Source organism: Lichenostomus cassidix, chromosome 1 (assembly GCF_008360975.1).
Source record: "Lichenostomus cassidix isolate B80296 chromosome 1, HeHo_3.0, whole genome shotgun sequence".
NCBI lineage: Eukaryota > Metazoa > Chordata > Aves > Passeriformes > Meliphagidae > Lichenostomus > Lichenostomus cassidix.
Window position 1 is genome coordinate 66,786,210 of NC_139479.1, and position 13,426 is coordinate 66,799,635.

Below are 13,426 nucleotides of genomic sequence, written 5' to 3' on the forward strand. Positions count from 1 at the left end.
TAAAGTGTTATTTATAACATCTCAGTCTGACTGGTTCTTTTTGGTCACACACAAAGTCTGGTGAAGACTGAAAGACACAGTGTTTGGCACAAAAGCCTTGTACCTGTCTCCTTGCAGCACTGTGGTAATATACACACAGAGTGTGGCAAAGACACTCTGTTCAGCAAATAAGTCACTGTGAACTTGTGCACTGATCTGGCTGGACAGCCTGTCAGCTTTATTATCAGACTCACCTGAATGTAGTTGTCAACAATTCCCCAAGCAAAGCCACAGGGAAAAATACCTTCTTTGGGCTGGTTTTCAGGCAAAGGCGGGAAGCCATTTTTTTCTATCAGCTTTTGATAGAACAATACAGAAGATTTGGGCATCAACTTCTTGTCATGGCTTTGAAAATCAACGTAAAACAGCCCACGTCGAATGCTGTATCCCCTATGCCACTCAAAGCCATCCAAGAGGGACCAGACTGTGTAGCCAAACACATTAACTCCGTCATACCGGATAGCTGAGGAAAGAACAACCCAAAATTACACAGTGCTCATTTTTCCTCTGCAGATTACACCGTATCAGCAAAGCCTGCAACATTACTGTGTAAGAACAATGCAACAGGTCAGATAAGTATCTCAGGGCCTTCCTCAAAGCCTATTCAGTGAACTTCCTTCAACTGCACTCGGGGAGCTGCCAGGTTCTGGGTGCACCATAGAAGGCAGAAGAGGTACCTTGCTTGGCTTTAAAAAAGCGAGATTTAGAAAGAGAAGCTGTGCAGCAGTGGCTTGAGCAGTGCTGCTCATCAGGCATGCCAAGCCTCAGCCTCGGAGCAGAGCCTGAGCCCTCTGCAGCCACTGAGCCAGAGACTGCCCAGCACTGCCCTCTGCTCAGCACACACTGCAGCTCACCCAGGGGTAGCTTACTGCAGCATCACCCTGTATGCAAACAAAAGTTACACTCCTTATCATCTCCTCCCCCTCCACTCCAAATACATATTGAGAAAAACCTGACAGCATGTTTGGTGTGCACATGAATTTTTATTACCACAGATTCTAAGTAGAAGTGATAATGCAGAAAGACTCTGTTTATTTGGTAATTCTGCCTCTTCACATCTTTTACGGCACAGCATTTTCCAGCTTAAATTCTTAAGAGTTTCTAAAAATACATATATATTCTAGGTCAAGTGTTTGACTTCTAAGAATTGCCACATACTTTGAAGGTTAATGTCAGGATCTACTCGCATCTGTTAGTATTTACCAGAATTATTTTAAGATTCCAAATGATACTCACTATTAATTGTATTAAACACTGAAATTCAGCAAAATGCTCCTGGCTCAAGGCTCAGCTCCAGGAAAGCACAAAGGAGTGTTCTTATTCTAATTGTATAATTAGACCCACCCTAATTCAGCAATGAATTTAGGCACATTTTTAAACGTTCTTTTGAACTGGTGTTTGGCTCTGCAGCCAGCAAAGTTTATCTTTTCTGTCAGCCCAAACTGGGTACTGACTGAACATAATATTTACCAGCCTAGTAACACTGAAAATGCTATTTCAGGAAAGCAGAATAACAAGATCCTAATTTCCTGGCTTTAGTAATGCACCTCATTACAATCAGTTATGAGGGACCACATGGATTCTTGATTGTAACCCTGTTTGAATCAATTAAAGGAACAATGTGGTTAAATAAGCAACAAATTTGGCCCAGTCTTTGTCAGAGGTCATGAGAAAATGTCTAAGGAAATGGAATATTTCTCCTCCTAAAGGCACCATTCTTTTGTGTTTGGCAAATGTCAGTATTTTTCTAACCTCTGCATGCACCCATGATGACATCTGCCATACCAGCAGAGTAAAAGCCAGTACAGGTCCACTGTGTGAACCAGTCTCAGTGAGAATTTCTTTGAACAGCATCTCAACCTTCTGTAAGTCATCACACAACACTCCCACACTTCCTGAGCACCTTATAAAAATTCTCCTCAAATCCTTTTAAAAAAAATGTATTAACTTTTAAGTGTCACCTAGGAAAGAAGCAACTCAAAAAATGTTTGGAAGTTCCAAAAAGTCTGGAAGTCTCAAACAGAGTATCCCACACGGATTGCATATTACTGGGAAATCACAATGAAAATTAATGTGTCTTTTTTTTCCTTCTTTTTCTTTCTGTGTGTGTCTCTCTTTTTTTTCTTTATGTCTGTTGGTGACCAAACCAGGCTGACTGAAACCTAAACTGTCCTTGCTTCTGAAACTGAGTGGCTTTGTCCATACCACCAGGCAAGTGACTCCTGTCTGAGCAATCGCCTCCACAATGCCTAGAAGTGTGATACTGTACAAACCAGAACTCTGCCAGAACTGGGTTAAAAATTAAACAGCAGTTTAGCTCATGCTCTGTTTAGCTCAAAAGCATAAAAATCGTGGAAGGAAATGTGGCAGACCCATCAGCATCAAATACAGATCTCTAAGACCCTCTGGACAGCTACTCTCCAAACCCAGTGTCTGATGGTGAGGTGTGTGAAGCCCTCAGCCTCTGCTTCCATCTGGAAGGTATCCAAGATCTGTATTTTGCCTCTGGATGTACCTGAGAAGAGCTTGGTCATGACCTGTCAGGGGCCTGCCTGTTCCTTTTCTCCTTAAGACTCTTTGAATTCAGAGCTGGTAACTCCCCAGACAATGACCTGACCTCCACTGGTGACCGTGACCCAGAGGAGCTTGGACACCCTCCCAGGCAACATGCTCTGCTTTACAAGGCACAGTCCATTTGTTTTTTGCACCAGAGACACTGAAGGAAAGTGAACATGAGCCCAGAGTGTGAGATACCCACACATGGGAGAAGACAGCTCCAACCAATTAACAGCTCTAATTAATATGTAACAACTTGCTATTACAGTTCTATTTACTCTCATCAACCCTAAATGGTGCCTGGAAGATAAAAAGAAGAAATATCAAAAAAGGAAACAGGGCTGGGAATCCCAAATAGAGATTTCTTCCCAGAAGAAAGTTAAAAAATATTTTTTTTTAAAATGTACAGTGCTTGTCTGCAGTGCTTGTCACCACTTCAAGTGAAATCAGGATCACACTTTTTCGCCAATCTCCCTCATCACGCCTCAGTCCACATCACACAGTGCTCTCACAATGCATGGCCTGGGTTCCTCTGGGGTTAAATTAATCCAGAAATAGGCTTTAGGAATACATACAATGTGGACACCTAACCCTCAACACCAATGTTTTTTTACTCTACAGGCCTGCTCCAGCTGGGTTGCACTTACTTGTTAATGTAGATGCAGAAATAAGCAGTTCTGTCTGAACCAGTTCACACACACAACCAGGCAAAGATACTGGACAGATCTAGTAAACAGTAAAATCACATTTATGCAGCCCTGTGTCTAAATTAACTATCCTTGCTTCTCAGTGCTACAGCTCCAGTGTCATTTTACTGCCCCTTCACTGCTGGAGTGAATCTCATGGTAAATACCTCAGTAACCTTCACATTACAGTGCTTTATTGCACTGGATAGATATATCCTACATATCTCAAAGAGAATGCATGTGCCTTTGTTTTTTAATGCTGTCCAACAATTCTGCTCATAGCCAGCATGATGCCATTCGTGGATCTTTCTTAACTAAACTCCCCACGGTATTGCACAGAGAACTTTGGTATCAACACTGGATTTTGCAGATTCTAGCAGCAGATTTGGGTGCAAAACTTTCCATTTTAGTAATACCAAAGTCCCTTCCACAGACCCTGTCTGTCTCTGCTTTCTTTGTTCTTTTCTTATGTATCTTATGACAAGTCTGTCATACTGTTGGTCTTGCTGTTATTATTATTTATTGAGTGACACCATAAAAGGAAAGACACTTTGTAAATTGAGATTGCTTCCAGACAGCTGTGATTAAAAGGCAGAGCTATGTATGTATTTCCAGCAGTTTAAAAACTAAGCAGAAATAGGGGCAACTGGACTATGACCCCTTCATGAAGATAAACTCTTCATCTGACTTTATGCAAACTAGTGATACTGTGCTTGCAACAGTTAGTTACTATTTTGCTTCCATTCTTTTATTTTGGATCTACTGGCTCAGGTATTTATTCACCTTTTAATTTATTTGCAATGATTAGGTTTATGGAATAGCAGATGAAACCAGTTTGGGAGTATTCTGCATCTTCATTACTCCTGAGAATAAAACGAAAGCAATATTTACTCATCCACCGTATGAAAATGGCAATGTAACACAATGTCTATCTCATCTGAACTAACACCTACAATAATACTCTTCAAAACAAGAACAGTAAACTGCAGACAAGTAAATCACTTAATAAATTGTAAATTAAGAAATTAAAAGACAATGAAAATGGAAATGGAAACCCCAACAACTTATTGGTTACTACTAGGACTGAAAATTGTTTTGCCACAAGGAAACAGGAAAACAGAAAGTAAGTCTCATCTAAAGTGGCATATTTTTTCTTACTGTTTGGAAAAAACGATAGGTTAACAAATAAAATTATTTTGATTATATAACCTCAACCATTCACTTATTTAACTGATATACATTCATTTTACTGTGATAGAAGCCCACAGCTGTACGAATGTAAAATTTGTTCAAGGGCAAGATGCAGAATGAAAAGGTTCCAATTTTTCATTTTAAAATGCACTATTTCAACCTTATGGGTTTTTTCAGAGGAATTCCTATTGTATAATATTTACCTTCCCAAATATATATTCTTATGTTTTGTACATATGCATTCAGATAAGGAAAGCAATTATTAATATATAACACAGTAAATTCTCCTAAGTCCACTGAGAATATAGTTCACATGTCTTGCACTTCCACCAAAGACAGTAGAAATGTTCATAGTGACTTCAAGGACAGCAGTATCAAGCTCACCAAATGCTATCTGCAAATTGGAAAGTTCTTCAAGAAAATAACAAAATCAGGAAAGGGATTTGAAGTCTCATTTCACAAGTGCCAAGAAGAATGTTAAAGACTAAAGTCAGTTTTCAGCCTGGTGCTTTAAGACATCTCTACAGGCTCTACTGCATTATGATTTTTTCAAGCACGTATTAATACAAAATAAGTCCTACCTTTTAAAGTTTCCATAATGAACTTTTTGAGATAGTAAATATATTTGGCATCATCTCTCTTGGTGGTACCAGAAACAAACCAGCTGTTCTCCACAATGAATATCTGGGGCTTGTTATATTCACTGTTTATCCAGTAAAGGAGCTGCCTCAGGCTTATTGATTCCAACTGCTGGAATTTCATGTGGGAGTCCAAAAGCTGGAAACTCAGGGTAGCTCCAAAAGAAAGAGCAAAAAAGTCTGCTGTTCCCTTGATATACTTCTTCTCCGCCTCACCGAATTCAGGCAACAGAGATGAGAGGTTGCTCCTCATGCTCTCTGGATAGTCACCATCAATAAATATGGGCTTAGCAAACCAGCCAAGCACGAAATCAAGGGATTTTTGGCATTCTTTTATGTTCTTTTCAGTCATATGTTGAGGTTTTATCCAGTGGGAGCTAAGGGCAATGGACACTTTTCCTCTTTGAGCTGGACGAAAATGGTCATTGTAGAGATGCCAGACTTTAGCATGGGCCTGTGGAGAAAAAAGACTGTAATTAATGGACCCAAAAATCCTGTTAAAGTAACACAATTATTCTTAAGTACTGGGACTCAGTCTTATTCATTCACCAATCGTTAACAATACCTAGATTAACTTTTAATAACCTATTAATACCATCAACTAGAATCTAGAATCCACTAAAAATTGCTAGTTTGCTGGGGAAACGAGCATCTCAGTTTTCCATGAGATACTGTTCCAGGCACTGAGCATATTTATAACTTCTGAGTTCAGACATACTGCCAGTATTCACGAAAATGAAAATGCATTTAACCAAACATGTTTCAAAAAATGTTTTCATTACAGAAATATCACTTTATCTGCAGACTCACAGATCTATAAAGACAAATCTTGAGAACTGCCCAGACCTCTGAAACAATACAAAACAAAGAAACACCTTTGAACTTAATACTCCTTGAATCAGAACACACAATATAGGAATATAGAACTACCAATCTGGATTTTAAGTCTGGTGAAAAACAATTTGCCACAGGTCCTGAAAAATTATTCCAATAATTCAATTTAATTTATTAAAATTTACTATATATACCTAGCATCAGACTTTAAGCACTTCTCTTGGTATAATTTTATCTTTTACTGTATGAACATATTTTCAACCAAATTTCTTTCCTGAGATCTTACAGAGTCAGTTGAAACAGTCTCTTGATGTTCCCTTTGAAAGCTAAACAGATTAAGTTCCTGAAGCCTTGCATTATCTTCAGGCATTACCATGAAGCTCTTTAACTCTCACTGCCTTTCCTCTGATTCTCTTCCAATTTGTCATCATCTGTCTTAAACTGCAGAAGCAGAATTGGACATAATATGCCAGTGGCAGTCTTGCCAGCAGTAAAACCAGAGACAATTTAACACACTACTTCTGCTTATGTGGCCACAGAATTACATTGTGAGTATATGCACATCTAAACCACCGTATCTCCAGAGCCCTTCACCATCTAAAATGTATCTTTGCTTTGAACCTAGCTAATCAAAGAATTTTGACTGCTCTGTGAATCAATATCCCATCTTTTGTAGTCTATATATTAGTAGAAATTGTCATGGTTTTTTTCTAGGTCGTTGATAAAAAGGTAAAAGTATGAGATTTGACAGCACAAAGCTGGGAGAGTGGTCAATACAACAGGGTTCTGTGCAGCCCTCCAGAAGGACCTCAGGAGGTTGGACAGATGTGCAGAGAATAACCGTCTGAAGTTTCAGAAAGGCAAATGCAGGGTCCTGCACCTGGGGAGGAATAACCCCATGCACCAGCACAGGCTGGGGGCCAATCTGCTGGAAGGCAGCTCTGTGGAGAAGGACCTGGGGGTCCTGGTGGACAACAAGGTGTCCATGAGCCAGCAGTGTGTCCTGGTGGCCAAGAAGGCTGTTGGTGCCCTGGGGTGGATTAGGATGGAAGAGCAGGGCCAGAAGGTTCAGGGAGGTGATCCTGTCCCTGTACTCAGTCCTAGTAAGGCCATGTCTGGAGTGCTGTGTCCAGTTCTGGGCTCCTCAGGACAAGAAAGACATGGAGCCCCTGGGGCAAGTCCAGCAGAGGGTAACAAGGATGAATGGGGGACTGGAGCATCTCTCTTATGAGGAAAGGCTGAGGGAGCTGGGTCTTGTTCAGCCTCTAGAAAAAATTACTGAGATGGGACATCATCAATGTCTGTAAGTATCTAAAGGAAAGCGCCAAGAGGATGGATCCAGGCTCCTCTCAGTGGTGCCCAGCAATAGGACAAGAGGCTACTGTCAGAAACCAATGCACAGAAGTTCCACCTGAATATAAGGAAGAACTTTTTTACTGTACAGGTCATCAAGCACTGGAATAGGCTGCCCAGAGGGGTTATGGAGTCTACGTCACTGGAAATAGTCAAGAACCATCTGGATGCAATCCTGTGCAATATGATCCAGCATGACCCTGCTTGAGCAGGGAGGCTGGACAGGATGAACCACTGTGGTCCTTTCCAGCATGACCCATCCTGTGATTCTGTAATTCTAAGATCAACTCATTAGAATAAAACCTACCTAATAACTCTACTAACAGTTTACATTTTCATTTTGAGACTCATCACTTAGTATTTGTTCATATGTGCTGTGATGACATGAACCTCCACTCTGGCCATACAGAGTCACAGATCAAATAAACACAAATTTTTAATCAAAATATAACACGCATTTTTAGCCCCCACTGAAATATAAACCTTATAGAAAGCCTTATAATTCCACTCCATGCAGTTGGCATGCTGGCAGACTTTATCACTAATTTATTGATAGCTGCTGTTCAAATTCCTTTTCATACACCCTTGCCATTTAAGCTTTGAAGTAAAATCACTTCCAGTTGCCAGCATTACTAAGAATATCATTCTTGAGATCAACATTGTTACTTACCTGGGAAAATAGCAAATTCTACTATTTTACTACTCTAGAAGAATTTTAATTATCACTGCTGGGAGAAAAAACATTGGAAGTAAAAGACAACTAAAGGCAAGGCTCAGTGCAGCAGCCCCCATACAGAAGCCTGCTGTCTTTGAGTCATTGTGGGGTTTATAAAACATCTCCACAGATCTGGCGTGGGCCCTACAGCATACTAGACCCACACCCTTTCAGAGTGGTCACTAAAGCCCAAGGAGAACAATCTTGGAAACTGTGAATCACAGTCTACACCTGCATGCATGTATCTGAATCAAGCTCTCAGCTGCAAACTTCAGCATACATGCTCTCATTTATAATACACTAGTAACTCCAATAAACATGATGCAGCCTGACCATCTGTCTGTATTATTACAATGGCTTTTGATGCTAGTGAGAAACTATAGTAACCACTTCCAAGTCTCATAAGAAAAATGAGAGCTGACCCAAGTACAGACTTCATTTTACTTCACACTGAAGCTCTGTTATGCCGAGGAAAGAACAAAAGACATTATGCATCAGGAACAACACTGAATACTTTAAATATGATTTTTTTAATGCCATTGGGAACAAATTTGTTACCACTTGAAACTCAAATTTGCCCAAATTTTCCCTAATAAAGGGGCCGTATATTATTCCTCTGTTGGATGTAACTCATCTCCAGTTTACTGTCTCAAATGTTAAAACACCATCATGCACATTCTCAAACACATAATTTCACCTCTGTTACCTTCATTTGCAAGTATGCTGCCCACCCCAGAACTCCTTGAGGACTGTGTAGGACTTGCCCCAGAACTCTTGGCCCTCCCTGTTTCCTATCAGTGGAGAGAGATCTTCCAGCATTTTAGTAGATTTGGATCTACCACGAAGAAAGGAAGAACAGAATTCTACAGATTATCCCTCTACATGCATAAGGAGGTGCTGTCTACTCCCTCACTGCAATGAAAGAAGATGAAGTGTAGCAATGTGGGATTATCTCGCTCAACTTTACTTTCTAAGCAAGTCACCTAGTCTGCCTCTACAGAAAATGAGAAGACTGTTGTCTAGGATATGAAGTGTGAGTCACTCTTTGGGAGTCCATCTCTCTCCACTGAGGAAAGACAAAACCTGTTCCTCAGTTTAGACAAGACACATTCTATAGGCAAATGAAAGCTGGCGAGAAGAAGCCCACTTAAATATCTGCCCTCTGGAGTGTGCATGAAGTGGAATTATATAATTTCCATTCAAAAAATGCTAAACATAAAAAACAGTGCATTAAAGTCCCCAAGCTCTGTGGATGTAGATTAATGAAGCAGTTAAAACTGCATAGAAACAAAGCTGGAAGAAGCCAGTGACAAAACAGAAACCCTATATGAAAATCTGGAACAGAATTCATTTGCCTAAAATCAGGTGGTTAATAAAGTTTTAAAGACTTAAGAAGCTTCCAGCCCAAATTCTAGTCAGTTTCAGAAAGCTGTGAGTCTCTCACAGCTCTCACTTGATAAATCTTAAATCACATCTCTGAGTTCCACAGAGGCATCTGGGATACTACAGAACATGTTAAATGATAATTTTCACTATACCTATCTTCAGGCAAATGAGTCCTACTTCTAGGGTGGGACTCCTTTTGGGCTGAAGACCCTTATATTTCAGTGTCCACATGTGAGCCCCAGCTCCCACTACAGGCAATGGAGATCTCTAGCTCCACCAGCTGCCTTAACACAGGCAACTAGCTGCCACTCCAGAATAAGAAAGGCTCAGTCACATCTGCCATTTCCATGCAGATGTCCTGAATAACCTGAGAAGGGTCAAACACATTTCCAAGGCAGAAAAAAACCCTGCAATGTCATAGCATGGGCTAGGTCCTGCCAAAGCACTGCAGTGACAGCAGAAGTAATTTAATACAGGCACACAAGCTTCACAACCTGACAATGTCCTACTGTGTCAGAGACTGTCCAGTCTACGACAGGACACATGTATATAGTCCAAGAATCATGAGGTAAAGTCAATGTAGTAATACACAGACATTTGTTTGCCTTATTACTCCTCTAAATTCCTGCCCATGGTCATTAAGATCTTCCTGAGTCTGGCGCTGATATGGATCATTCTGCAAGTTCTCAGTATTTACATCTATCATGATGCATAACCTTCACAAGAGCAAATCAAGAATTATAATTGGGAACATCACCATTCCATAATTTGTGTTCATTCCTCCAGAACAAGTTTTCTCAGTTTTAAGTATTGTCTTCTGAACCAGTAATAATATCATTTATTTCACAAATAAACTGCACTAACACCTTGCTCTCCACATTCAGATGAATTATCCTGTTTTAACTCTCTATTTGCTCGTTAATGAAACTGAATAGGAGAGCGTTCCTGTACTCAGCACTGGTAAGGTGACACCTCAAATTCTCTGTTCAGTTTTGGGTTCATCACAGCACAAAAGACATTGAGGAGCTGGAGTGAGTCCAGAGAAGAGCAATGGAGCTCATGGAGGGTGTGGAGCACAAGTCTCATGAGGAGCAGCTGAGGGAGCTGTTTAGCCTGGAGAAACTGAGGCACAGGGAGGACCTTATACTCACTACAACCACCTCAAAGGAGGGTGTAGCAAGATGAGGGTCAGTCTCTTCTCCCATGTAACACATGGCATGACAAGAGGAAATGGCCTCAAGTTGCACCAGGGGAAGTTTAGATTGGATAGTGGGAAAAATTTCATCACTGAAAGGGCTGTCAAGCCCTGGCACAGGATGTCCAGAGAGGATGATTTTTTTCCAGGCTAAATGATTCTGTGATTCTATGAATTAGCAATACAAAGAGAAGAGTTAATTGGAAAAGGTGTACAAGGAGGTTTTGATTACTAGAAACTGGGCTGATACACCTCCAACAAAAACATCATTATTCAGTTCTACATCAAAAGCCCTTCTGAAATGGAAATAAATATTTGAATGATATGGGAAAATCTAGTATGTATTAGTCATAATGTGCCTCGTACCAGGGAGGAGAAAATGTGGGTTTTTTCACCCATATCATCAAAAGTAAGTATTTTAATCAAAAGCTGCAACAAAAGGACGACATATTTCATGTAAGTTTCACCCTTAGATCCTGTCAGCTTTACCCACGCAGTCTTTGGGCAAACATTCTCTTTCACAATCAAGTAATATGCTTAATACTGAGTAACAGATACAGGTTATGTAGAAACTGCTTAAGGTTTTTCCCATATTTCAAAACTAGTAAAATAACATCTTCATATATAAAGCACGGGACTTTTTTAGATGTTAGTTGTGTATTAACTTTGTTTTTCCCCAATAGTTCCATCCCAAATATGTAGTTTTCTAGTTTTATTTTTAGAGTCTATTAGCCAACATTACCACAGATGATCAACTCAATTTATTTGGTACATTTGACCAATCTCAACAACCTTGCAATAGAATTAGGCTAATAAATAGTACGTACAACACCAAGTGAATATTTTTCAGTCTACAACCACACAATGTAAAATGTGCTAGAATTACAGCTTTAAATATTGATCACACATCTGAACTACACTCTTTGTTCCAGTTCCTTTCTCAATATATGTTAGTGTCTGTTTTTCACACTGTGCTGGTCATTGGAACGTTCTGATGCCTCATGAACATAAATGAATTTATGGCAGCCACACGTAAGACACAATGCAATATCCTTCCTATTTTTAGAAGTGGGAACAGAGATATTACAACATGCACAGAAGAAGAAAAATTAAACCAGATACCTCAAGATGTAGAGCTGTGTATTAACTCCAGAGTAAGTGCCTCTGTTCAACATGGCCTCACCTCAACAGAAAAAGTACCCAAGAAAGCATTAAGTACTTGTGTGAAGGCACAGTGGCTACACACAACACCATTTTTCCTCATCATAGGCAAAATAGAGCTTTGCTAGCATGAGAATAAAAGGGAAAAGGCAGCTTGAAAGATGAAGCTAAGCCACAGGCATCAGGATGCATTGCAGGTACTCCAAAAACATTAGCAGAAGGGGAAAAACAAACCCAAAAGATAAGAAAGCAGGTAAGAGTTATTTTTACACTTCGCTATTGAATTTTAGAGCAGATGAAAGTCTTGGGAGGCTTTTACTTTCACACACTTTATGCACAGCCATAATGAACATTATCAGAGATAGATATGCAGCAGGGAGACACAGTGACCATGATGTGATGGAAAAAAACAAAAACCCTTGATCTCACTGTGCCAGGTGGCTGCTGCAGGAAACCTCTCCTTTGAAGTACAGAAAGCCGAAATGTTATGGCACAAGCCCTCAGTTAAACCTCTCTCAGGCTCACCTTGCTTTGAAAGGCCACCCACTGGGCCAGCACCCTGCAGGCATGGCAGCCAGAGGGAAGGCAGCTGCACTGCACAGTGCACTCTGCAAACCCCAGCGGCACCATCAGAGTGCAAACACACAACATAGCCTTCAGCAGGGACTCATCTCACCCCATTTTTGCCATCACCTGCATCTGAAGCACTTCTCATGCAGAGCAGGCAGGGACACCTCTGGGCCACAATTCACTCAAGCAATTTTTAATGCCCAGATGAGTGAGTGAGACAAAAAAGTGCCTGTTCCCCTCCACCCACCACACCGACAGGCTGGCACAACCACTGGAGTCGATATCCTGTCCAAATAAACTAAAGCACCAAGAGACAAGTGGGCTGCAAAAGCAGCTTCAAGTCTCCTGAGATGCAAACAGTCTCTGAAAATATAAAGGTCATCTGGAAAAGAATTAAGCAGCATTTGACTTTGAGAAGCAATGGGAGACGAGATAAAAATAGCTTTATTTCTGACAACAAGTGCTTCTGAGACACTTGATGTGTTTAATCATTTTCCGTTACCTCTGACAGAAAAGATTAATTATGGAACTGCACCAAAATAGTTCAAGGAATGTTGTGACCCATGTGAATATTAAAGATATGAGAGATTCTTAAACAGAGTACAAAAAGAAGATAAAAGTACAGAGCAGTACTCTTGAGTGATTTAGAGACAATCTTGCATTACTGGAGTGAACTAAAATAGTCACTGATAAAAGACTTGAAATCTGGGACACAATGCTCAGGCAGTATTTAGGGGAAGACCAAGATAAAATCATTGCCATCAAAATTGCTTTGGGTGTGCTGGAGCTACATAAACAGACAAAAGCTCCAGTACTGAGACTGACCTGCAAAGCCCTCTACCAAAGCATGAACCTCTTGGAAGACAGGCCAGGCTCCAACCATCATGACCATATTCAAGTACCCAAACTATACATACAAGGGAAAAACACATGAAGAACTTAGGTGTAATCCAGAAAATCAAGCACACAGAACTGCACAAGCTGTAATAAACAGCACAAACCAATACACCACCACTTTGCAAGAGCTGGTATTTGTCAGACACACAAACAAGGAGGATGAAAAAAGCACCATGACTTTTGAGGAACTCATAATGGGAATGAT

General features: G+C 40.4%; 1 protein-coding gene across 3 annotated transcripts in view; it reads right to left on the minus strand.

Moving 5' to 3' along the window:
- Positions 1–13,426, minus strand: part of KL (klotho) — a 51,828-nt gene that overhangs the window by 15,298 nt on the left and 23,104 nt on the right. For all 3 annotated transcript variants that reach the window (XM_085061680.1, XM_085061664.1, XM_085061672.1), the window contains exons 2-3: positions 5,054–5,564; positions 234–502 (exon numbers count right to left, since the gene is read on the minus strand). In XM_085061680.1, coding sequence (XP_084917806.1) covers positions 234–502; positions 5,054–5,564 — 780 coding nt within the window. The remainder of the gene's footprint in view (positions 1–233; positions 503–5,053; positions 5,565–13,426) is intronic.